Source organism: Hydra viridissima, unplaced genomic scaffold, assembly GCF_058129835.1.
Source record: "Hydra viridissima isolate aposymbiotic clone 2 unplaced genomic scaffold, HvirCarnegie_v1 scaffold_9, whole genome shotgun sequence".
NCBI classification, from domain to species: Eukaryota; Metazoa; Cnidaria; class Hydrozoa; order Anthoathecata; family Hydridae; genus Hydra; species Hydra viridissima.
Genome location: NW_028324308.1, coordinates 15,713,585 through 15,740,919, shown reverse-complemented (window position 1 = coordinate 15,740,919; position 27,335 = coordinate 15,713,585). Strand labels below are relative to the sequence as shown.

The 27,335-nt window shown below is 28.5% G+C and overlaps 2 protein-coding genes across 10 annotated transcripts; both read right to left on the bottom strand.

Annotated features, from left to right (window-relative positions):
- Positions 1-3,485: 3,485 nt before the first annotated feature.
- LOC145185268 (solute carrier family 15 member 2-like) lies at positions 3,486-16,916 on the bottom strand. Of its 3 annotated transcripts, XM_090097168.1 has the most exons (23): positions 16,773-16,874; positions 15,190-15,247; positions 13,087-13,121; positions 12,085-12,166; positions 11,793-11,934; positions 11,577-11,666; positions 11,391-11,490; positions 9,670-9,760; positions 9,365-9,525; positions 8,930-9,013; positions 8,618-8,819; positions 8,341-8,430; positions 7,695-7,739; positions 7,124-7,159; positions 6,855-6,943; positions 5,901-5,982; positions 5,477-5,608; positions 5,160-5,318; positions 4,715-4,927; positions 4,464-4,532; positions 4,241-4,372; positions 3,853-3,960; positions 3,486-3,746 (listed from the first exon to the last, which is right to left on the bottom strand). In XM_090097168.1, exons 11-23 carry the CDS (start codon positions 8,813-8,815, stop codon positions 3,552-3,554), a joined length of 1,548 nt encoding a protein of 515 aa, XP_089953294.1. In that variant the 5' UTR covers positions 8,816-8,819; positions 8,930-9,013; positions 9,365-9,525; positions 9,670-9,760; positions 11,391-11,490; positions 11,577-11,666; positions 11,793-11,934; positions 12,085-12,166; positions 13,087-13,121; positions 15,190-15,247; positions 16,773-16,874; the 3' UTR covers positions 3,486-3,551. The 3 variants fall into 3 exon arrangements, 2 of the variants coding, with proteins under 2 accessions (XP_089953294.1, XP_089953293.1); XM_090097167.1 differs by lacking the exon at positions 8,618-8,819 and having other exon boundaries at positions 3,487-3,746; positions 16,773-16,916; XR_016455390.1 differs by lacking the exon at positions 8,618-8,819 and having other exon boundaries at positions 3,584-3,746; positions 5,473-5,608; positions 16,773-16,911.
- Positions 16,917-20,460: 3,544 nt separating this feature from the next.
- Positions 20,461-26,330, bottom strand: LOC149884266 (uncharacterized). Of its 7 annotated transcripts, none has more exons than XM_090097458.1 (9): positions 26,159-26,329; positions 23,050-23,216; positions 22,639-22,815; positions 22,269-22,517; positions 21,796-22,032; positions 21,514-21,696; positions 21,174-21,329; positions 20,943-21,052; positions 20,461-20,800 (listed from the first exon to the last, which is right to left on the bottom strand). In XM_090097458.1, exons 3-5 carry the CDS (start codon positions 22,702-22,704, stop codon positions 21,796-21,798), a joined length of 552 nt encoding a protein of 183 aa, XP_089953584.1. In that variant the 5' UTR covers positions 22,705-22,815; positions 23,050-23,216; positions 26,159-26,329; the 3' UTR covers positions 20,461-20,800; positions 20,943-21,052; positions 21,174-21,329; positions 21,514-21,696. The 7 variants fall into 7 exon arrangements, with proteins under 7 accessions (XP_089953584.1, XP_089953589.1, XP_089953590.1 ...); XM_090097463.1 differs by having other exon boundaries at positions 21,861-22,032; positions 26,159-26,328; XM_090097464.1 differs by having other exon boundaries at positions 21,894-22,032; positions 26,159-26,327.
- Between the last annotated feature and the right edge of the window lie 1,005 nt (positions 26,331-27,335).

Below are 27,335 nucleotides of genomic sequence, written 5' to 3'. Positions count from 1 at the left end.
GTTGTTAAGCTACTGGTCTAAAGTCTAGGAGTCCTCCGTTACACGAACCACACTCAACCGGACAACACTGTGGGCAACCCAATTATAAATACATAAACACCATAACATTACCAAACAAAACAAATAAATTCCCCAAAGACTAAAACATGACTCCGCCTTCACAAAAACGGAGATCATTTCAAATTTTTCCGCTTAAAAAACCCGCAAAGCCTTCACGTTAGCAAGACTTGTATTTACGAATCAAGATCAATAAGATTTGATTTGTTTTCCTACGAAAATAAAAAATTGTTTTAGGCTTCAAACATTTTTTGCTTTGCATCCATTATTAATCGTAGTTATTTTAAAACCCTTCTCCTTCCCTTTGATAATAGAGAGCTTACGATATGAAAACTGCAACGGCAACGGAGACGACAAAGGTCTGGATCGAGCGGTTGCGACATGCAGTTGCGGTATTCCAATGAAATTAGTTACGAATTTCATTGGAATACCGCAACTGCATGTCGATTAAATAAATACTTAACTAATTTGAAATTAGTTAAGTATTTATTCAATCATTAGAGTTCTTTCATAACATTGGTGTGTCATTATTTGTTCTGAAAGTAGATAATAATTTTTATTATGAATCATTTCATTGTGAAGTTAATCGTGTAAAAAAAAGACTCTCTCAAAAACAGAGTTACCATATTGAATTGGTGGTCCCATATTGTAGAAGCTGTTCGATTTCTAAATACTTATAAGATAAGTAGTAAAAAAAAATTTATTCAACAGCAACTTTTTTCAAAACTAGTTACCAATAAAAAGTATTCTGTTGAAACAATGGTTAGAGCATTTGAGTACTTTGCAATGTCACGTGCTATATACAGTCATCTCAGAGAAGACTTTCAACTTCCTAGCATTACAAAATAAAAGTGAAGTCTATTTATGAGGATATTTATCTACAAAAGGTTTTTTCAAATTTAACAGATGTAAGATATAAAAATTGTATTCTTTTATTAGATGAAGTATATGTTAAGACAATGTTGCAGTACCATAGGAGAACGGTTTTTGGAAAAGCAGTTAAAAATCCAAGGACTAACAGTTTTAAGTTTTATGGTAGTAACTTTGTTTGGTGGACCCAAATTTTTATGTAAAATGCTTCTTGTGTGTAAAGTCGATTCAAATTCAAAAATGTTTGATATTTGACAACTTATGAGAACAAGAAAAAAATATTATCTATAGACGTCAAAACGATTCTGATTTACATAGCCAGATATATTGTCAGAAATGATAAAGATTCGGATGACTCGCATTTTTATTATGAGAAATTCACAGATTTTACTGAGAAAATCAATTGTGGGGGAGTTAACAGTGCCTGGTGATTTGGTATGTCAATGGGTAATATATTACTATATGTTTCGTGAAGTAGCTGATAATACATGCATTTCTTCTTTGTGCAATCTAATGATGCTTATTTCTGAATCATACCAACTAAATATGAACAGAGACCATGGGGTTATACTTTCAGATATATTCTTTAAAAACTATTGTAATTTGTATTCTTCAAAACAAAAAATTTTGAAACTCAGTATTTAATAACACAGCCCATCAAAGAAAAAAATCCTTTTTTCTGGTACCTGAAATATATAAATTGATAATTACATTACAATTATGCAGTGAAATACTATATATATATATATATATATATCTGCATATAATGTATTTTACTTCATATTGTTGATAAAATATATATATTATATCTTATTGTGTATTGTTGATTAAAAAAAAAAAAAAGAACAAGATGTCTATTTTCTTCTGTTCAAAAAAACTCGCCTCCAGTTTATAACGTCATCGGCACAGTGAATAGGGCTGTTATAAAGTACGCCATGGTTATAAATAAAGGCTTACGTTAAATAAGATAATTAAACAATATTTAAATCGATATTTGCTAAATCCAAAATACAACGTGTAAATGAACTATTTCTCGTCAATTTAAATGCACGTCAAAGTTTGCCCCAAACCATTTTAATTATCAGTTATAAAAAATAAATAAATTATAACCCTATAAAATAGTGCTACTCACATGTAGTAAAAATTATAACACAGTCGCATTTTAAAACGTATTGAAATTACTTATTTTTTTACCTTCTTAAAATAGATTGATTCTCTCAACGAACTCCCGTAAATTTAATCAAAACTTCGCCTATCATTTTTTTCATCTTTATGTTTACATGACACCACCTTAAAACAGGGTTTCTTAAAATATTTTTAATATATTTTTAGATTTTCTCTTCATAATTGAAAATAATCCTAATAAAATAATAAACGTATGGGAACTATGATTGCTGATCTAAATTATAAACTGAAATGACTGCTCAGTTAATTACAAACAATAACTTTAAATCTTTAATGCTTAGATGCTTAACAAACCCGATAAAAAAATATTTCAAACCAGTCTGAAATGCCAATACCATCAAAGCTTCCTGATTTGCTTCGGTTATAATGTATATCAGGTAGCTTATCATCCATCCATGTTGTCAAAAGATGTAGAATATGATTACTTGCTGATACATTAACTGCTGTTACGAATACGTTCATCCGCCCTTTGAAAATACATCAATTATTGTAGGGCCATTTTACAAATTCGATTATTCTCAGTTAAAAATATTGTAAGTAGGAATTTTTGCTGCATCACCATATTTTAACGCACTTTATTACAGATTTTTAAATATGTTAGTTACTGTAAATACGAAATATCTGCATTTTGGTTATCGTCTATTTAGAGTTTTGTTAGGAATTAGGAAGCCAATGTGAACAAAGATATCTCAGCATTTCAGAAGGAATAGATTAATTACAACAAAAATTCTGATAGGAACTTGTAGGAATCCTCTGCTTTTCATTTTATTGAAACAAAACTCAGTTAACCAACGTGCAAACTCAATAAACCAGCGTATTAACTAAATTATGTTTGTCAACATAAAAGACGATTGAAACTCTCTTCTGGAAAATTGCAACAACTTTTCGGTGGACGAGTAGAGATTGTAACAAGTTAAAACAAAAAAAACGAAGTTATTTAAAGAAAACACAACCAGAGAATTTTTCAAGTAGAATCCAAGGGATAAAAAAATATTTCAAAAAAAGATTTTAAAGATATTCTTAATCGAAATGGTAGAAACGAGAAACAAATAAAAGCTAAAAAAATATATTAAATCAAAGTAAATAATCATGATTTAAGTAAAAAAAAAAAAAGAGAAAAGATTACTCCATTTCGAACAATTTACAATTCTCAATACAATATTTCTGATATAAATAATGAAATGTGTAATTCTTTACACAAGAATATTATACTTTTAAAAAAATACTAAGATTAAATAATGTAATTATTTTAAGAAAAATATATTCTAAAGAAATAAAAAAATAATTCATAAAAAAAAAGGAAAGCGACGGAATTCATTCAAAAACAAAAAAAATCAGGATTTTCGCAAGTAAACAAAAAAATCATTTTTATCCGCAGAAAAATTCACGAAGTACAAAAAAAAAAAAAAAAAAAAAAAAAAAAAAAAGAAGATAAAATCTTAGAGTTTACTTTCCTCGACTTTTTCCTCGTCAGGTTTGGGGTTTGGGTTTTCATCTTCTTTGGCAGACTGCAAAGGTATTATTTCGGTTTCTCTACTAGAACCGTAGTATATATAAGTGTAAAAGTACGCCATAATAGCAAAGATCACCGTAACTACCGCGAGTAAGATTGCGAAGAAAAAGAATTCTTCTGCCTGAAAAACAAATTTAATGTTTATACCAATGCATTTATACTTTGTACACGCAAAGAAAAAAGTTTAAGGGTTTAAATCTGGCAGAAACAGAATAAATAAAACAAACCATATCGTCCGTAAGCTTGACCCCGGCTAAAATAACTACTAAAAGATTGCCGACCGATACTGTCAACAACCAAGCTGCCATTATGCAAGATTTCATCGACGGTGGTGACTAAAAAAACTTAGTTTAAAAGTATTTTGAAGGATGTGTAAACGAAAAAAACAACTGATTTTTTTCAAAGAAGACAATTAAAGTTTAAAAGAAGCATGGCGACTATAAATCAAAACTTTATTATCACAAAATATCTGTTAGAATTAATTTGCTCTCATAAGATTCATTCTAAACAATGTTTAGTTCCAAAAGGCATTAGAAACGAAACATCGTTGCCGTAGCTCTTTCTAGAGTGTAAAAAATATTTATTCATTAAATACGAAGTTTTTAAAAGACGCACTTGGGAGTAAGCAAATTCAAGTCCAGTGATGGAGAACATTACTTCACCGAGTGTTATAACAATGTATTGAGGAATTTGCCACAGTATATTTATAGGACGAGGTGAAAGATCAGGGTATTCAAGCATTTTTAACTAAATGAAAATACAAAACGGATATAATATAGATAAAACAAAAATTAAAAGTTACAAACAGAAAAAGGCAGAAATATATATATTCACTTACCCCTTGAAGCTTCTTGTTTGGCTGAATTACTACAGTATATATACCGCCATTTCCAAAAGAGATAGAGCGCTTGTATGGATAGAAATACAGTTTTAAATCATAAATCTCTTTCAATCTACACAATCTTTAATTTGTTCGTATAAACAAATTACAACTGCATATATACACAACTATTAACACAGTGCATACAGATTTAGTTTTTGTTAGTGTAATTAGATTTGAAATAAAAAAAAAAAAATCTAAAAATATACCAGTGCCAAAGCATTAACTGTTCCTGTTGGAGCAACACGAACTTTGTATGTTTTTGCAACAATATTTATGTAGTCTGGTTTTGTAAAAGGGAGGAGGTCAATAGACAATGTTTTGTTCATGTGGACTGTGACTTTATCGCTTACAGAACCTCCAGCATGCAGAAAACGAACTTTGGCATGACCATGAGGTAACGGTGTAATGTCATCTGCAAGCTACAAAGAGAAAAAAATACGGAAAATTTATACACACATGAATTATGTATATATACACACACAAATTATGTATACACACACAAATTAGAAAAAACAAAAAAAATTAGTTTTTAAATTTTAAATTTTCTAAACCATTTATCTAAAAAATACGTTTCAAAGAATTAAGAGATTTTATTCAGGTGAAAGAAAACTTTATTCAACTTTTTTTCATTAAAACTATATTTATAATTACCTGCATTACTGCAAGGTGACTGTGATTGGCACCAATGATCATTGTGTAACTTCCTTTTTCTTCTACATAAATTTTAGGCTCAGCAGTCATTCTTGGGGGACAATCCGTTGATACGTAAATATTGTTAATGCTTGTTGGAATAGCAAAATATTCAGTTGCCTACCAACAAAAAATTTAAAAAGAAAAATTATTGAACATAAAAGTTTTAAACGAAAAATAAGATAATATATTTAATAATATAATTTAAAATAAGATAACATATTTAACTTGCCTAAAAGAAACTTTTAAGCACGATTTTTTAAATCTTAATTACCTACTTGTTGGTATCCAACTGATACATTTGTTATGACCATGTCTGAGCCATATATATCTATTTCACAAGGTACTGCATTCACAAACCGATAATTGGCAAAACCAGTTGCAGGCAAATCAGCAACAGAAGATTTTGCCTGAAAAAACATAATTCTCAATACTAAGTCAAATTTTATTAGTCGTAGATATAGTTTAACTAGAAGTTGGTCAGTTATACTAAATTATTTATACTAAAATTAATTAGTTATACTAAAAAAAAATTTTTTTCTTAGAGAATTTTTTTTTTGAAAGCTTTGCTCTTGAGACCACAAAATTAAATCAAAATGAATCTCTGAATACTATTTTTTGCAACAAGTTAATGGTATAAAATAAAGGACGAAATTATTCTACATCTGGAGTAAATGCATGTGGAGTAAAATACAAACAAACCTCCATTTTTATTTGCAAAAAGCCGGCAATGACAAATGATATTGCTGTTAAGGCCATTCCAAATCCCATTCGTTGCAGAGGCCTAATACAAGAGACCCATAGTTAATCAGTTTATGTTAATTAGTTAATTAGTTAAAAAGTTAAAGGTAAATTAGAAGTAATATAATTAACAAACCTTTGGGGTTAAAAATAATTAGAATAAAGAGATTGATAGTACTTAAATGTAAATATTTATATCTATAGATAATACCCATCATCTACAATAGAATGATTTAAGTGATTAAGCTTATCAGCTATGAAGCTTTTTGTAAGGTACTAGTACTGAATTCATAAGTAAAACAAGAGGATACAAAATTTATTTCCATTTTCATTTTACATATTTCAAAGTATTTTAAAAAAGGCTTTCAGAACATTTAAAAATCATAAAATGTATTTTATAAAGAACTGGTTGTAAAAAAACCATGAACAGACTACCATAGGTGTAAAAGTAAAAACTAGAGAAAGCCATTTTTATTCACAATATGTGCTTTTATTAGTTAATATGCACATATTAAGTAATAAATAAGAAAATCTAACATTCATATTCTTGATTTTTTATGTGCATCAACTTATTCATGTAAAAGATATTCAACACTGAACCTTGTTGGCAGTAAGCTCACCTCTTGTCTATTAATTTAAAAAGAGTAACTCCTTCTAAATAAATTATGGTTTCAAATTTACTAGCTAAACAAAATATTTATGGAAAAATTACAAACTGTATAACAGGATTAAAGACAATGGGAAAAAAAAAATATCCAAAATTGCAATTGCAAAAAGATATTTTTTATTCCTGATTCTCCTTTTGTTAAAAATATAAAAATCATCCGTCAAAATTATTTAAGGTATTTAAAAAAAAATAGGTAGAAAAATTTTTTATTAAAGCAAAAAAAATCAAAGTAAAGCAATTAAATATACTTAGTTAAAAAGTTGCATTTCCGACCAACTGGATAAACAACTGCTTCTACAAATGGAATCAAGATCATCACAAACACTGGGTTTAATGCCTAAAAAATCAATTTCTTTAGTTTATTTCTTTCTTTCTTTACAAGCGTTAATAACCAAATAAACTAAAAATAAAAATTTATAGAAATAATATTTCTTTAAACTTATGGATTTGTTCATATATATGGCAGCACAAAATGTTTAGAACGTCATTACTTTTTAATTTTTATTAAAATTTTTACCTGCATTTGATCAGGTTTTACAGTTCCTAAATATCCCTGCAAAAATAATAAAGTAAAAAAAAAAAAGCAATTAACAAAAAAAAAAGCAAATAAAAAGACAAACTGTGTACAAACATGTATGCAAGGCGCAATAACAACATAGAGCCAGTTTTAACAGCTGCTTTTATGTTAAGCATAATGAAAAATTTTGAAGACACAATTCTGGATTTCTTAATTGCAGTCTAATACAAGTCATGCAACTCGCTCACCAAGTTTTACAACCTCTCTTTCCTGGAATAATAGGAAAAAAAAGTGCTGATATTCTATTTTGAGTTGATTGAGGAAAAACAGCTTCATGTAACTGTTTATTAGTACTTTTTTATTAGTACACATTTACTTCTTTATAATTGTGTATATATAGAAAGCAGTTTTAAAATTTTTTAACAAAATTGAGAAAAAAACCACTTCAAAGTTATGCTTTTTTTTTTTTAAAACCTCACTTTTGCTAAACAATATTAAATTAGATGTAACAGCAATTTATAAAGCTGGCCTTATGTTTTTGATTTTATGGCAAAGACAGAAAAAAACCAACAATATCCCCATTCATTTCCATCGCTTGCAAAGTCCACCTTGAGCCCTAAAACAATTAATTATAATACTTCTACATATATCAGAAATATATATTTAAAGAAAATAAATTACTACATATAGAGGGTGCAGAAAAAGTTCCTATACAAAAGTATAATTGAATATTTGTATGGTGTGGTTCATTCAATAGATGATGTGTTAGTATTATTTTGTTTTCAAACTTTAAAAAAACCTTTATATTTAATAAATGTATACACATTTAAAAAAATAATGATTTGACATGCTTTTTACACATTCTAAGGACCAGATTCTTACATTCTAATGTATAATTTGACTGGTTAATGAGCCTCTGCTTAATTTAGATATTTTTACAAACAGATAATTTTGAAGGCATATGGGAACATGAACTCATTATATAGTTACAAATGTGTACATTTTTCAAATTTTTACAAATATGTGCATTTTTCAAAATATGACTTAACAGTGCTGAGTGACATGAACCCCCATAGCCTCAACACCACACTGACTTCTATGATTAATGTAATATCTGCTACAGGCACCCATGCATATATTATACAAAATACAACTATATTATACAATAGCAATAGTATAAATGAAAAAGTAAAGTTTTCTATAAAATAAAATCTAACTTGTTGATCAAAGAGTGTCCAGAATACTGGCAGGGGAAGAAACATGAAGAGTACTTTGAACAATGCTTTAATATCTGATACCAGCACAGGCTACAGTTACAAGACAAAAGTTGAAGTAAACAAAAATTCAAAAAATAATTTAACATTTCATTTAACATAACAATAACTCACTGTTTTAAGCTTAAATATCATCTCAAATATTTTTGCATTTCACATGTAAGTTATGGATAATAGAGAACTCACCTATAACAAACTATTCTATTTTACCGCTACTTACAAATAAAGCAGCTTCTGCAGCTGCACATACAAATTGTATCCAGAGATAATAACAATAACTGTGCTTTATCACAAAATATATGCTTAAGGTGTGTCCTATTAAATCATGTAAGGTTTCTGACATTTTCATGTCTGACTTTCGCTTCCAGCGTGACAAAAGCACATACTGCAGTAATATATGAACCCCTCTTCCTCTCATTCACCTTATTTTATCAAAAAAAGAGTCATGCAAAACTTTTTTTTATTAACAAATAATTTGTTAAGAAAAGTTACTTTATTTTGTAATAAACCATTTAGAAGAAATTGAACTAACACTGTATTGGTCTCCTGCCCAATCCATCCAGTGATTTTTTTTCACTCCAGAACCACAATTCTTTATTCTATTTTTTAAAGCACTCTAAAATAAAAATCTTTTTATCTATGAACTGCCACAATTCTTTACACATTAAGATAAAATTAAATGCAAACTCATACTTAATTTATCATGTAATACATGCAAGTTTTAAAACAATTTATCTGCTTTAGCATTTTTACTGATAAAGTAAAAATGGGATTTCATAATAAAGTTTTTAAATAAACTTAAAAAGTTTTCCATATTTACAGTTGTTTGATAGAGGGGTAGAAAAGGGGTAGAAAAGGGTGTGAAAACCAAAAACAAAAGTAAAACAAAACTTTAAAAATAAAAGAAATAAGTATATATTTTATAAAAGAATAAACTTGTCAATCATCCCTAAATGTTTTGGCTTACCCCAACAGCTGATGAGACTTCTACAACAACATTTCCTTCTGGAGGAACCTTTTTGTACAAACTACTACCAGCAAGAAAGAGTAGCAAAGCCACAACCATGAGTATAGCTGGCACACCAAATGCAAGTGGATAGCAGTCATAGCCAAAACATTGCACATCTCCTGTATAGTTAAATAAAAAAAAAAACAAATAACACTCTTGATAGTTTACTTTGAAAAAACTCTTTTAAGATCATTTTTTTTTTAAAGTTAAAAAATTCATTTTGACTAAAGTTGAAAAATCATTTAAAATTGAAGAACTCATACCACGTAAAACAGGTGTCAGGAGGGTTGCAATTAATGAGCCAAAATTGATTGCAAAATAAAAAATTGAAAAGAAGCTTCTCAACTTTTCATCCTAATATTAAATAGAATATAATTAAGATACTAAAATACTACAACATCCTTTAAAAAACAAACTTGAAGAGCTCATATAATTTAGAATTAAGATAGCTTATATAATGTCTTCAATAATTATGTTGCTGCTAATTGTTGCAGCGGTCTTTTAATCAGAGATGCATCACTTTTTTTTTAGTGTCATTTTGAGTAGGGCTCTAACATTATTTAGAAAGATGAACAATATCAACAAGAGTTTGTAGGCATTTTATATTCTAGAAGTAGAAAACTCTGGAAAGAAGATTGTAAAAGTAGAGTAGAAAATTCCCAGAAACTAGGCTGCATTTGAAAATACATTAGTAAACCATCAGTATTAAAATACTCAAGAGGAAGCTTTAGCCCTAACATTTGACTTTAGCCCAAACATTTGACTTTAGTCCTAATATAAGCAAACTTGATTGTCAGCATCTTTGCAAAAATGCAGTGAAAAAAGTTTGCAATTATTTATTATCTAATAATATCCATAAAATAACATTTAGCTAAAGGGCAGTGTCTTTCAAACTGCTATTCATGGATAGCAACTAATTATTCTGAAGTAGTAAATTTACAGGCACTCGATCTTATTGCTTTGTGTCTAATAAAGGAAAAACAAGGAATTAGTTCAATACATAATCCAATACCTATCTTCAATTCTTTAATGTTGACTAATGCAACTTAGTTTTGTCAAGGAATCAATAAGAGATTTGAAGCAAGAAGCATTCTTAAATATTTTTTAACCTAGGCTGCATTGAATGTCGGAAATTGAGGATCTTTTTTGAGGTTTCTCTTTTGCTTTTAGATCCTGTCAATAATGCTTTATGTACATTAGAAAAGTTTAGCTATCTGCTTTTTTTTTTACTTATATTTAATTGTTGTGCATATTTAATATGATAATCTTAATGGTATTTTTGCACACATTAAAATAGCTCATATTGGCCACATATTTTCTTTACTATTGGAAATGTTTCTTATATTTGATTTAATTAACAGAAACACTTTCTTCTAAAAAATAAAAGTTAATTTAAGCAGCATTTTTTACAATGGATGCTGACTGTATTTAGCAAACGTGCAAAAAATTAATAAAACTCTATTACAACTAAAAAAACACAAACACAAACCATGAAAATGTCATTTAAGTTAAACTGACTTTATAAGAATGCTATGCTAATCTTGTAAATGATCCCAACAAATATAAAAAAACAGAATTCAAATTATAGTGTTAGGAAAATGTAAAGATGTTTTTTTTCAAATATTTTTATATTTGTACAGGTTTGTGGACAAGGATTCCCTGAAAATTTATTCCTGGACAATAACTCTAATTGGTATTAATCACCTGTACATTAACATTCCTCCCACCAATCATCCTTGAAAATAACTATTTTTCCTCTAGGTTATTGTCCAAGATAATTTATTGGCTTAAGGATTAAAATCCTTAAGGATGATTCTTTGGGGGTAATTGTATTTGAAACTTATTCTCCTCTTCAGATACAAGAATTAAGTAATTTTAAAAATTCTCAAAACAATTTTTTGAAATGTTATTTTACTATTGGATCTACTTAAGTTAACAAATCATACTCAGTAGAAAAAGGTAAATAAAAAATGTATTTTATAACCTGCCCAGCTTCAAACTGATCACCACCAAATGCTGATACGCAGGGTTTTATACCACCTGTACCAAGTGCAATTAAGATCAAACCAATTGCAGGTCCAGCTCTGTAAAATATATTTTTAGTACTAATGAGACAAAGAATGATAATTATTAAGATTAAAGCAAAAGAATAAATAATAGCAAAACTTACAGTTGCATCTCACGGAGAACAGAAGGTATAGCAGTAACTGACACAACTATATTACCAATAGCATAAATTATTGAAACATACATTATTGTTCTAAAATAAATTTTTTTAAATACTAAATTAGAAACAACTTACAATTATATAATACAGGACTTTTTAATGTCAGTTACATAAATGAAAAAATAGTGACTGGTGATAATACTTAATAATTCAACCTACTTATACTTTCCCCAAAAACTATCAGCTATAATAGCTCCAAATATAGGTGAAAAATAACATAACATATTAAATGCATGATAGACTGCAGTAGCATCATCTTTGTTCATATTCAACATACTTGTTAAATAAATTACCAAGATAGCTAGGAAGAAAATAAACATAATTTCCCCCATCATTAAATTAAATTTAGTACTGTGAGAAATCATATCAAAGAAAAAAAAACAACACAACAAAAACAACAACAACAAAAAAACTCCTAAAAATTGTATATTAGAATAAATTTAGAACTTACCATGCATGCCATAATATGAGAATCTTTCACAGAACTCATTGCCAAGGATAAATACAACTTGCAATGGATAACCAAATATGAGCTAGAGAATAGATTTAAACAATAAGATTTTGGCTTTATATCACCAAGTAAGCAAGAATAATACTGAATGCTTTATTTATACAAAGGTTATATTCATAAAAATATAATGCAACCTTTTTGCTTTTCCTTTTTAAATAAATTAGTAAATTTTTTATTCTCCATATCTAATAGATAAACTAAATTCAGGTTGACATTTTAGGAGTGCTAAGCTGTTTTCACAAGAAATACAAAGTATTTTACGCCAGCTTTCAATTTCTTTTAATGAAAAAGTATCTGATGTTTGTGTAAGAAAAAGAATATTTCTGCAAAGCAAAAGAAAAACTGTTAGGCTTTTTTTTTATCTATAGAAATATTACATTAAAAAGGTTTTGAGTTAGCAGATCCCTATTTGCTTTAAATGATTCAAATATCTATATTGCATTTTATATAAGCAAATTTTCTATATAAAAATCTATATTAGTAAATAAGTAAGGCTTTAAATCCAATAACTGATAAGTCTTTTAATTTGCTAGTACAAAATGCAATTTAAAGAATTTATTTTAATCATAAATATATAAATTACAAGTATAAAACCCTTTAAAAAATTTCTGGTAATGCATTTGCTGTCTATTTTAATAAACAGTTTCAGCAAGTTTTACAGTAAAGCTATGAAGAAAAAGTTATTATCGACTTTAGGTATTCCATATTCTAAGCAATTCTGACTTGCAAAGAACTTTAAAATTTTAAACTAAGGAATTTTAATGTTCTACTGAACACTTTCATCAAAATGCATTTTACTTTGTGCTGTGTTTTATTTTGATTTAAAGCAAAATATCCTAATTTTACATAAAGTTTATAAAAAATTATTTAGTCAAAAATAAAATTAAAATTTTTTAATCCATTAAAAAAGATGACTATTTATACTAAAATAACTTTATGTACCTTTTGCTTAGGAGCACTCTGTACTGGTTCAGCTTCTTTAATGAATAAATAAAAATATAGATACAAAGGTACATACATACATAGATCAAGTGAAAATCAATCTTACAATATATATCACACATACATATATATCATAAATTCATCAATAAATATCATTCATACATATTTATTATACATACATAAACAAAATATCATGCATACATTTTATCATACATAGGTAAATATCATACAAACATATATATCACTTGAAACTAATGAAGTTAGTTTGTGGCAGAGTAATTTTTTTCCAGGCTAAGCACATGTAAACTAAAACTAATGTTATTTTGAAAAATTCACAATGATGACACCTAAATCACATACTATCATCAAGTTCATTAAGTCTAAAACAACAACTTATCCAACCCACATAACATACTAAGTTTGCAAGCTCGTGATAGATGATTACTGAAGTTTTGTCTTAAATTAGCAAGTTCTACAACACTTTTGCAGACATTATTGGTGCAATTGATTGCTTTATATATTTATCTTCTAACTCTTATCAACTGATGCCACTTTTCTGTATAGAAGAGAGCTTTATCTTTTAAATCAAGTTCCAATTTGATGTGACAAAATCATCAGATCTTAGATTGCTACAAACCCTCTCCTCCAACTTATCAATCAAGAAACCAATAACTTTTTCTAAAATATTTTAACAAGCTGTCTTCTGTGGATCTGAATCAAGTTGTGGTGCCAAATCAAGTTGACAATTTTCAAACATGTTTCAGAAATTGTAGTAACTTTCTTTTCAACTTGAACCCAGTATGATTTCTTACCTTAATAACTGATGTGGTAACAGTACTCCTGCAACTACAAAATTGTACTTCAGTCCATTAACAGTTGTTTTTAACTTTTCAAACTTATTCACTTGAGTCCTACAGTATTTTACCTGAAAATTTCAACTTGAGTAGAGCATTAAAATTCAATTGGTCTTTAATTTTTAATGTGCAGAGTTGCAATATTGGGTGAGCATCCAGATCAAAAATTACAAAGCAGTCATACTAAGCCATACTTGAATTAACAACATTTTTAATGGCACACTTAACTAAGAGATCATTAAGATGTACTCTTCAAGCTCCCATTTCCTCATCATTGACTACATGCATCAATTAAGCTTTTAACCTTAGTCTTTGTAATAGTTCCTGTGCAAAGTTAATACCAGCTTGTTTCTTAAGCTTTTAGCTAAACTTGTTTACTTGATTCATCCAACTGAAGATAAGACAAAAAATTTTTGTCTTTTCTTAACTCTTTAAAAAAAGTCTCTCATTTCCAGTGCAAACTCAAAACAGTTCCATGTTCAAAACAAAGTAAGTAAACTTTTAAGCAGTTTGAATCATATTAACAATATTCAAACTGCGACCCTGCAGGTTCAGCATCTTCATTACTATTTCTTTCATCCTTATCTTATTCTCCAAGGTCTTTCACAGTATTCAGCTCATCCAGTGGATTACTTTCCATTTCTTTTTTGTCACCCTTTTCATGCTAATTTCTTTTTTTGTAAAAACATCACAAACTACTAAATGATAGGCATGTGCATGTGCTTGATGCAAACAGTTCACATCATCCATATTTTGCATGATTGCTACCCCATCTGTATTGCTGCTACAAAATTGTTTATAATATCAATGCTTGTTCCGCTTTTCTCAACTAGCTCAACTGCTTTCTCAAAGGGTAAGGATCCTTTGATGGATATCATTCTAAGGTTAAAAACCTTTTCTTGATCATGCAGATTCACATCTTGGAAATGTTGGATTTTTTCATGTAGTGTACTCATCCATGTCAAAGAAAATTAGGGTTCTTTACCTCTCATTATCATTTACATTATTTTTGACCTTGATTTTAATCACTTCAAACTTTTTCATGACTCAAATATCTTGTGGGCTTTCAGGGATTTTGAACTCTTGTCTAAAAATTGTTTTATTTATCTATGGAAACCTGATGTTTGAATGTCATCATGTCCATACTCAGTATTGATTATACAAAAACACTGTTTTTTACAAAAACAAACTAAAGCATAACTGATTTGTTGAAAGTGAAGAGCTTAACAGATAATTTGATTTAACATACCACTTTGATCCTCATTGGGTAACTTTTGGTAGTCTGACATCATTCAGTAAGTTGGGTTCTAGATATAAAATTATAAACAAACTATTTCTGTTTTCTTAATGAAAATATAAATGATAAAAAAAAAAAAATAATGTAAGGGGGCACTTGGTGTTCCCAGGAAAATTAAAATTGAAACTTCCTGAGATCCTGGAAAAAATGAAATTTATATTGAACCTTATCTCAATGATTTTTAAAGAAGAAAATTATTGTTAAAATACCTTCAAATATTAAACTTTTTTTTTTTACTTGGAGCCATATGATCTTCAGAAAAAAGGCAAAATGTAAACATTTATCTAAACTGCTATTCTGCAAACGTGGTTTACAGTTAAATTAAAAAAACATTTAGAAAAAGCTCATAATACTATTTTGCAAAAAGAATGCAGCAATGAGGCCATAGACATAGTTGAACTCAATTAAATTCAAATTTCATGATAAAGAAAATGTAATTGAGTAAAAGGCTGGAGCTATAGATGGGTTTTTGTATATAAAGAATTATAAAATCTAGTCAGATTTATGAGAAAAGCTACCTTCTCCTAAAAAATCAAACAGAAATTAAAAATCTTATCTGTAAATGTTATAAAAAATAGGTTAAAAAAAAATATATGATAATTGAAATGGAAAAAAAAAAAGATTTAAGTTTAATGTAGATTTAGATGAATACTTAAAACATGGCAGACGTTTTATGAATGTAAATCTTAATTTCAATGGATCTTGTGCTGAATAATTAGAAACATTTATCAAAATGAAAAAAAAAGAACATTCATATAACTTACTGTTATTTACTTATGCTCTTTTGAAAACTTATTCATTTAGCATTGAGACTGAAAGAGTGTTTAGTTTAACTGGGATATATTTTATAAAATTTAGAACTGATTTGATAGACTTTCATTTTGATGCAAATGTTTTCTTAAAAAACCACTTTATGTCACAAAAATAACTTTAAAAGCGCTATTAAGAAGCAAATAAATACAAATAATTAAATATTGCTGATATCCGAATAAATATAGGGGATAAATTTTAAAGTCTTAAAATACATGCATTCATTCTAGGAAACTTATATCCTTGAATATGCACCTCCTAATAGTCATTTTTTCACACAATTTTTTAAGTTTCAGAGTAATCTCTCCTTCAATTTTGCGCCAACAAGGAGCATTTTTTCTTATTTGACTAAAAAGGGGGAGATTTCTCTAAAACTTACTGTATTCTTTTTATTTGATTACCTGGAACTAGGAACTTTTTGAAAAATTCATTTTTTAAGAAAAAAAAATTGGGAAAAATGATATTGCTTAAACTTGTATTCAAAGTTTAAAGAAATTCAAATTTCATGATTTAAATTCAAATTCTTAACCTAACACTTTTTTCTTTGAAGAAGATAAAAATAAGAATAAAGTTTACATGATATTCTGGATAAACAAATTTAAAAATAAAGTCATATTAAGGATATAAACTATGCTTAGCATAAAAACATTTGAATATACAAATGTTTGACAATTATTATTGCTAAATCTTCTACTATATTTAAAAACTTAAAATACGAAACTTACATGCTTTAAAAGAATTCATGATAAAAAACTTTGCCTTTTGTGATGGTATTGTTGAGAAAAATATTTAACCGCCATCTTTAAAACTGCAATTACAATCGAGATGCTATTAGGCGCTTAACGCATGAATGACCGTAAGAAATAAACACTCTTGATTTTCGAGCCTTCTCATTCGATAAACTCTTAATTGAGTCTCTGTGAGTCTACTTAAAGAAAGTGGTGGTTTCAAAATAAGTAATCTCAATTTAAATGCGATAGTATTATCATATTGTGTAACGTATGAGTAACATCATTTTATAGGGTTATAAGTTATTTTGTTTTATAACTTTGATTTTTAAAATGGCTTAGGGGCAAACTTTAGTGAAATAGATTTAGAAGCAAAAAGCATTTGTTGCTTTCATTGATAAATGGTATTTTGGATAAAGTAAAGATTAAATTATCGTCTAATTATTCTATTTAACGAAAGCATCTATATATAGCTCAGTTACCAACGCGCAGTGAATCAAAACAACAAAAAAGGCAATAAACCCCTCAAAACTGTTTTGTAAATATAGTGCCCTTTTTTTAAAAATATTAACTTACAATAATTATTCATTTAAAAAGTAAAAATAGTTTTTTCGTAAAACCTATATCTTGTATTTTATGGTTAAAAAAAGTTAAAAAATAATAATATTATTTTCAAAGAAATCTGAAAAATGAGATTTTTATTTAGTAAAAATGGAGACTTTTTAATCTAAATAAAAGTCTACTTTTACTTTTAAGATGATATTTTAACTTTATGTATTTCAAATATATTGAAAGAATAAAAAAAAACAACTGCAATCTGATTTTTTTTTGTTCAACTTAGAAGAATTTTCTAAAGTAAAATAGAATATATGCATAATTTTTTGTTTTAAATATCGCTAAAAAAATGTTCCACCGAGTTCCAAGAAGATGTATGTATTTTTTTCACCTAACATTTTTACTTTTAGAATATGAAGGGATTGCAGCGGTCACCTGCGATATTGGGAGTTATTGAAAAAATACAAATGTCAATGAATCCATTAAAACCTTGTTTTCCGCCATTTTTTAACAGTAGTTTATTATATCAAAACAAATGAAAATGGCGTAAAACAAGGTTTTTTTGGGCCCATTGACATTTGTATTTCTTGAATTTGAGTTTTTTTACTTGTATAACTTGTTTTAATATATCATATACATTTTTAAGAAGCATAATTTTGTCATCATATGCTACTTGGAAGCTTGTTATAATGACTTATTATTCGATAATTGGTAACTTGAAATAGCTTTACTCAACAACTTCAGTATTTCCTGTAATATATATAATAGCAAGTAAATAGCAAGAAATTTAAAATCTAATAAAAGTAGTAAACAACAATAATAAATAATACAAATTTTTAAAGCATTATAAAAATGATAAACAATGACAATAATAAACAGCAAAAAATGTTTTTAAATATAAAAAAAAAATTCAAGTAACATTATTTACTTAAACATTAGAGGAAACTTAATGTGAAAATTGTCAAAAAAAATAATAATATAAAATGTTAAACAGTTTAAAGTGAAAAATTATATAAAGTGTTAAAAAAATGAAAAAAAATGTTTCCGATATATTTCCGATATATTATAAATATATATATAAAACTTGGCGATTCTTAAAACAATAGCTACAAAGGTTAGATCTTATCCCGAAAGACTACGTGGGTTACGAGTGGATAAATTACGATCATAGAAGGATTTATTTAATGAAATGAAATAAATCTGAAGAAATTAGCAAAGAGAACATAAGTAAAGTAAAGACTACTTTAGCTACATTTATTTCAAAAGTGAAGAAGAAACTAAAACAATGTTGTAAAAATTATGGTTCATTTATAGAAAAAGAATATCAATGGCTTTAAGAAAATCTTATGACCAATAAAAGTAGCCTTTTTGGTTCTGGAAAACCACATGAATAATGGGAGGTCTTTGAAAAGCGAAGCAAAAGTGAAAAGATAAAAGAACTAGCTGTTGAACATCAAGCTCTATTTTTGGCCTCTGCAATAAGCACATTTTTTAAAAAGATGTCAAATACGTTAGAGATCAAAAAAGTTTAAAACACTTTGGATAAAACCTTTCCTTTAAAAATGAGTGTAAAGCAAGCTCTTGCATTAAAAATGAGCACTTACCTCAGAGATAAACAATATTAAATGATTAGAAACTAAGCCCTTGGGCAAATTTATCCCCTTCTTGCAAGATGTTTTAATGGAAAAAGTTCAATACTATCCTTAAAATTTTTTTATTTCCTCTGATTTCAGCTGCTGCCATTAGTATTGCTAAAGCTGTGTTTACATAGATGGTTACACAAAATGCATAATTGCAGCTGAAATAAATGATGGTAATTCTGCCAGAAGCATTTTAAAATTTTGAAGTTTTTTTCTGAAATTACATTGATTGTTATCCTAAGTTCGCATAACATTCTCACAACGATACCTTGTGGATATTCCATTAACAACAATGAATTAGATTTATATTACCATTGAAACAGCTAAACTTATAGTGAGTTTGTATGACTGGTATGTTATGCCTCTTTCTGTACACAAACCGCTACTGCATAGTACTTCCACATTACATAAACTAATTTTGCCAATTATGGTGGATTACGTTATTTTAGTGGAAAAAGTTAAACACTATCCTAAAAATAACTATTTTTCTCTAATTTTAGCTTCTACCCATTAATATTGCTAAAGCTGTGTTTATATAGATGGTATAGCAATATCAAAAGTAGCAGCTGAAATAAAAATGATGGTAATTCTCCCAGAGGAGTATTTAAAAATCATGAAGTTTTTTCTCAATTTATGTTGATTGTGATCACAAGGTTGCATAACATTCTCATTACCATAACCCAAGATTGCATAACATTCCCATTACCATAACCCAAGATTGCATAACATTCCCATTACCATAACATATACCATAAAATCTTGTGGTAATCTCATTAACAACAATCAGTTAGATTTATACTGTCACTGAAACAGCTTAAGTTATAGTGAGTTTGTACGGCTGCTATGTTATGCTTCCTACTGTACAGAAATTGCTACTGCATAGTACTTCCACATTACATAAACTAATTTTGCTAATTGGAGTATGTTCTGAGGATGTATTGGAGTTTGAATAAATATATAAGAAATTTTAGAAAACATAAGAATTATCTAGAAAAATCATTACCAGGGAAAGTTATTAAAATGATTGTAAGATAATTATCTTACAATCATTTTAAATTATCTTACAATCATTTTACAAACACAGCTTTAGCAATACTAATGGCAGCAGCTGAAATCAGAGGAAATAAAAAAATTTTAATTATCTCACTCTAAAAAAAAACCCGTTAAAAATAACGGAGTATGTTACGGACTACTCCCTCAATATAGCACCAACGGAGTTCTCCGTTAATTTAACGGAGTAATAATTTAACGGATTCAATCCGTTACTCAAAAGTAACAAGTTAATCCGTAAGTTTAACGGATAATTTGTTGAAGTAACAAAATAATCCGTAATATATGAAAAACTATTTTGTTTATCTTGAGAAATTGCTGAAATAAAACAGTTCAAGATATTTTATACGGTGTTTAGACGGTTAGTTAATTACTAGGGTTTTAGATGGCATCAACAGCAATAAAACCTTTTGTAGAAATAAATAAAAAATAACACAAAATTGTAAAACTTCATGTAACATATTTAGCGAATTAAACATATTTAGCGAGTGTTGATCGTAGCTCAACCACTCCATTAGACATTGAACCATACTGCAGCCCATAAATATCTTGCAGAAACTGCCAAAACATGATTGTTGACGGGTGGTATTAGATGTTAAAGCACCGAAAATGCTTGAATAAACGATCGATGCCTTCTACGATAGATGTGCCGGCTTCAAGCAAGGTTTTTTCAGCTGCAATCTTTATGGAGAGAATTTTTTCTCCCTCGACCCCCTGTAATATTATCACCGGATAAGGGGACTCCAACTTTTCTGCAACATTTTGTAATCCATGCTCAGCCTAAATTTGCAATGAAACTAATTGTTATATCCGTTACAATATTATTATAAATTTTATTTATACATTTATAAATTATAATTTTTTGCTTTTTTCAATTTTAAATTTACGTGCAATGGAAATCAACTAAAAAAATATTTTTTACACTGCATATCCGAATGATTTCCATGGCTACTTCTGGAGCAGAACGTTTTAGTTTCCCCCCTTGTCGCAGAAGTGAGCATAGAAGCTTGCATGCATAATAAGCTTTCAAATCTAAAACAAATATGTAAATATAAAGAAAACGTCAAAGTGCCAAACATATCTAAAAGTTAATTCCATGCAAAATATTTTTTGAACAAAAAAAAAAAATATCTTTAACAAAAATAATGCAAACCATAATGTTTTTTAGAAGCCATTACAGCCACATCTTTGAATAAACACTATTTGACATTAAAGCATATTTTATTATTGGGTCTGAAACAGTCTGATTAAAGGTTTTGAGGATATAAACCATGCCGTCAGAATATTTTAAATGAAATTCCATATCAATCTACAAATAAACATGCTACTAATGAATACAAAACCTAAATTTATTAATCTTATCAATTTAATTGTGTTAATCTTTACAATTATTTTGTAATCACTTAAAAAAAAAAAAAGTATGAATATTATACACTAAAGATTGATATCTGATAAAAAGAGTCACATAATAGATAATAATGATAACAAAATACCAGCTCTGGAATAATCCTGAATTTCGGAAATTTAAGCATCAGTCGGGATAATGAAGGTTGATCTGATGAATGAACCCAATTTTGTCGAAAACAAAACGTTGACTTTGTAGAAGCCTTAATTTCTTCTACACGAGTAGAAGATAATGAATCAAGCTTTTTTAATTTCATCGAGGTTGCTTATTCCTAAAGTTAATTTAAATATAAAAAACACAGAGCAACAATATAGATATTAAAATTGTAAACAAGTTTATAAAAAACTCTGTATGAATAATTTTGAGAGACCTATATTAGTAAAATACAGGTCTTTACAACAACTTTACAGAAATGATAAATTAGATAAACTAAACATAATGTGCAAGACATGAATCCACGGGAGCAACCTTCAGGATTTTGAAGTTCTACTGAAGAACCTGCTGGTTGAGACACTTCTGCAAGTTCAGGATCTGTCAGTTGAGTTGTATTGCAACAAGTTAAGTTGTGCCCCCCTTTTTCAAGACCAAACAAACTTTTTTTGTGATCCTAGTATACAAAAGAAAATAAAGTTATTAAATGTAGCCACTTGTATGACAAAAATAAGACAATAAATCAAATAAACTTTTAGTTGCTAAAATGAATTATTTGCAATGGAGACATACAATGGAGAAATTACAATGCAATGACACACAACAAGGGAAATACAATGCAAATTGGTAATATAAAAAAAAATGCATCTATAGTAAAATTTATAATCAATTAACTTAAATTTTAATAAACACCAGGTAACTTTCTTCTAGCATTTTCCAATCCTCTCTCCAGAAAGCCATGATATTAGTAGAATCATAAAAAATACATGCTGGAAGTACAAGATCCTCACTTAGCACTGCTGCCACCGAAATCTTTTGATACCGATCAGGATAATTTCCATAAACACTCATCATTTTGTGCACAACAGTTCGAATGATGTGCTGTCTAGTAGAGATTGAAACTTTACCAGAATCAACCTCTTCAGTATATTGACAAGTACTCTATAAAGTAATATAAGATATTGTTGGTTGTAAAGTTATAACTTCAAAAATTATTACTTAAAAATCAAGTAAATTGCAGCTATATAAAAGCAAGTGAAAATTATTTAAGTATTCTAATTACAGGGTGCTGTGCAAGAAAAGCTTTAATCGAATTAGCTGAAACAAACACCTCATTTGCAGTTTTCATTAGATGGCTGTTGTTAACAGGAACACTAGATTCTGAAAAGGTAATACTGGAAAGTAAAGTACTTTGAATTGGCTGCAACGAAGGCAACACTAATGGTGAATTTGATATTGGCTGTATTAAAAAAAAAAAGATTAAGATATAAAAACAGTTGATAAAGTTAAAACACACAAATAAATGCTAACTTCAAAATATTACATAGAATTTATGATAAAAAACAGATTTAATAAACAATTTACACATTACTAATGTGTTTGTACAGTAAACAGTATTTGGTAAATTCATTTATATTACAACTAAAGACAGCTACTGAATAGCCGTCTTTAGTTGTAATTTAAAGTAATTTACCAAATTAGCATTGGTCCACTGCTGACCATCTATGAGGAGAATGAGAATTGTGTTTGATTCTGCTAAATGCTTTATTATTTCAAAATCAACTTCATCAACCTATGTGCCATCATTTTCATAGACAAAGCATACAACTTTATCTGATGTCAAACCAAACTTGCAACGCACTGAAAAAACAATAGAGTCATTAATTTTTTTATATACACAACAAAAATGCAGACTAGCTAAAGTGAATATATATGAATACACAGTACCAACTTCATATACAATTAAACAATTATACATATTTAATAATTATTAAAATTTATATATTTTTCAGTTTGTAATGCTTAAATGAAAAAAAAATCGATACTTCTAATTTAAATTTTTATTCTAAAAAATTGTGTATCTCAGATTTACAAAGTGTCCATATGTGCTGTCTTCTCCGGCAATACATATGACATTATATGGATGATAGTCCTTGAGCTGACTTGTATGTAAATTGAGCAGTTTATTTGAATTGCTAGATTTTTTAACTTCAAAAGAATGAAAATGTTCTTGAAAAGGCAATGTTTCAAATGGATACAATACAAAGTATATTTGTTTTGCTAGAGAAACAATGCACTTTAGCTCTCCAAATTGAGGATGACTTTCCACAATGTCATGACACAAAACACAATCCGGTTTGATTTCATAACAGCCAAACCTAACTGAATGAGCAACATATATTTCATCACAATTGTCCACATTTAAAACTGTGCGCAAACTATTCGATACTGCTGATTGTAAATTGCCTACCATTACTGTATCACATATGCCAATTTGTACATATTCTGTATACAAAGACCCACTAAACAATGTGTTTGCTAGTTTGAGTTGACTACGATGCATAATAGTTTTGCAAATGTTTTTGAAATTGCGAACAACAGAAGTAAGTTCTTTAGCAAATTGATGTTTTGCCTCAAAACGCATACACCAGTATCTGCTTAAAGGCCCATACTTTACCATAAATTCTGGATAATGTAGCATAAAATGATGTTTTGGAATAAGTCTCTTTTTAAGAATATATGGTTTTAAATTGGGCATGATGTTCCTCCAAATTAAACTCGAGCTGACGAATGAGGCCAACATTTATAGTTGGAGCAAATATTGCATCCATGCAATCAAGTAACATCAGTAAAAGTCTCCAATGAGCATTACCTTCTGGAATTAGGTTTCCAATCATTAAAGGCAGATTTCTTATCAAACACCATGATTCAGCAGCTTGAATGCAAATATTTTTTAAGTTAACTTCTGGGAGTTCACTGTTTTTATCACCCAATGAATAGTTATAATTATTGATTGCATAGTTGACATCTGCAAGTAGAAAATATTTTTTATCTATCAGTGATTGCAAAACAAGGCATATTTCTAAAGGTACAACACATCTATAACATCATGCATGCAGTCAACTGCACTCTGGTCTATGCAGTGAAACTGTGACAAACAATTGAAAGGATAACCATGCTTAATGCCAGATTCTGAAGCATTGTAGTTATTGCTTCTACTTTCTGATACACACATATCGTATTCTGCTCGAGTCCTCTTATCAAAGGTTTCTGCCTTGAATGAAGTTTGAATTTCACAATGTGTACACTTGCAAAATCGGCAAAAGTATTTTGCATTAAAGCTTTCCATGAAGCCAAACAAAGTGTGTGCTCCTAAATTATCAGCAGAAAATAAAATCAAAACAGCATGAATAATTTCTTCCACTCCATTAACTTTGACAACAACACCCTGTTCACTTTCCAATTGTTGCAATAAAGATATAACACTATGAAGGATTGGATAGTTGGAGTATTTATCTGTGTGTGCATCTAGTGCATACCATAAACCAACTAAGAAAATGCTATCAGTCCTAGACTGATACTCAGGAGCAATATTGCGTATCATCATGCATAAAGCTTCAAGTTTATGTACACGTGTATGGCTCCCAAGCACATTTGTTACTTCAAACGCATCAATAAAAAAGTGTAACAAAAATGTTTTTTGGTGCCGTTGAAGGAATGAATGATGATGAAAAGTATGTGTATCAACAAAATCTTGTACTTTATTTGGGAGTGAACTTGGTGTGCACTGTGGGAAAGTAATCCTTGATGAAGCTTGTTCCAATATCTTGGCAAGTAGGATATCAATGGGCACAACATAGCATTTGTCCTCTACTAAAACAGAATGCATTGATTGCAATGCCATAGAGTATTGTTGTTCTTCACGTATACCTAGTGATATTTCTGTTGCCTCAATATAGTACCCAGATTCTTTTAGCCATTTTTTTCTTTTATATATAGTGTCAGTTTTATTGAAAATACTAAACATACTATTGACATCATTTATCACATCAAAAACAAATTCATTAATTGGAGCTACTTTCAACTTAATTGCTAGAGTTTCTACTATCTTTGAAGCATAAACAGCAACGTCATTTAGTAGGTCAGACACATTTTCCATAAAAAGCTGCGAATTAGCTAAAGTGATGTTTGGTTTTGAAGTTATTTCTGATGCAAACTTCATAACAGATACTTCAATATTGTCTCTTGTTGTAGAACTAGAGTTAACAATTGTGGCATTATTACAATCTTCATTATTACAATGGTCACTTGGAAAATTTATGTGAAATGCATCTTCCTGTGACTCACTTCGTAAGTTGTTACTGCAACTTCCATTATTGTTGAAGTCTAAAGTTTGATCTGGCACAACAAAATGATGGTGCTCAAAATGCTTTTTTAACTTACTAAAGCGAAGGAATAATCTTGGACAGTTATTTAACATACAGCGTAATTCAGATCCTCTCGTGGCTAAGCCATGAAAATTTCGAAAATGGTAAAAAAGATCTAATAAATCTGCAAAATAATTTGAGCGTTTAAAACATTGCATATTTGTTTTAAAATGCTTTTATAGCATTGTCACCTTTAGCAGCAAACTCTTCGCTACTGTTGATGGCAACTAACTTCTTAATAATTCGATCAGAAGACCATACTTTGATTAGCACAGACATTATGTAAATGTATAAAACATTTAATTATGCAATTAAGTAATGTAACTTAAATTTTAACTTAATGAAGAAATGATATTAATAATGAAAATAACTAACCTTAAACACACATGATAATATTTACTAATTAAAATTCAATACACTTTTTAAATAAGTTTTAAGCTTCAAAAAAATATTAAGTGTTCAGAGAAATTAATATTATGAACTCTTTTACACGCCTGAACTCCGTTAACGTAACAAAGTTATTCTGTTATATAATAGCTAACGGTGTTATCCGTTGTTTTATTCCCACATTTTGTTACAATTTAATCCGTAAACTTAACGGAGTTTAACGGATTTACTGTCAACGGAGTTACTCCGTTGATATTTTAACGGATTTTTTTTTAAACTAATTTGGACCTTTTGACAAAAAAAAGGTATGCCAAAAAAAAAACCTGATGACGAAGTTTATGAATCAGTGGGATATGATTGGAATCAAGAAACTTTACCAAACAGTTTTAAGGCTGGAAATGAAATATCCTCAGAAGACAGTTCAAAAAATATCAAACAAAAAACCTTTCCATTCAATACCATTATACAGAGCTATATGAAAAGTTTCCAGCACAACACTAACATCTCTTCAATTCGAATTATCTAATAATGATTGCTGCTACATCTACAATTGTAACAAATTTCTTTCAATATTTAATTAAATCTAATTATTTGATTACAAAAATGACAAAGTTTAAAAAATTGACCAATTAGCATGTAATCAAACCATGATTGGATCAGATTTTATAAATTCAATAACTGAGTCTGGTAAAGATAGTGGGTTTCTCATAAGTGAAAATTGTAATGGGATTTTTTGAAGAAACTTGTTCAGTTTGTAGCTCAAGTATACTTTCAGATGTAGTTTAAAACCAAGGTGAAGCATTCTGTTGTTGATGGACCCCAACCATTAAAGAAGCTGCGATTGGGCTTTATATCTGAGTTGAATTTAAAAATCAACACAGATATTAGACCCAATCGCAGCAATTGGGCTTTACATCTTTATTTTGTGTTGAATTGGAAAATCAATTCAAAATGGGGTATTTCATTTTCATTCTAAGCACCTTCTTGTTTCTTTACTTGCAAGTTCATCAAAAGAAAATAAACTTTTATAATCAACACAGTTATAAAGGATATTTAGAGCTTAATGGTGCAAGTGTTAGATATGACTTTTAAAAAAATGACTTTTAATGTAGATTTGTTGACCAAAAGAATAAAAAACCGTAGGAAAAACATACATACATATATA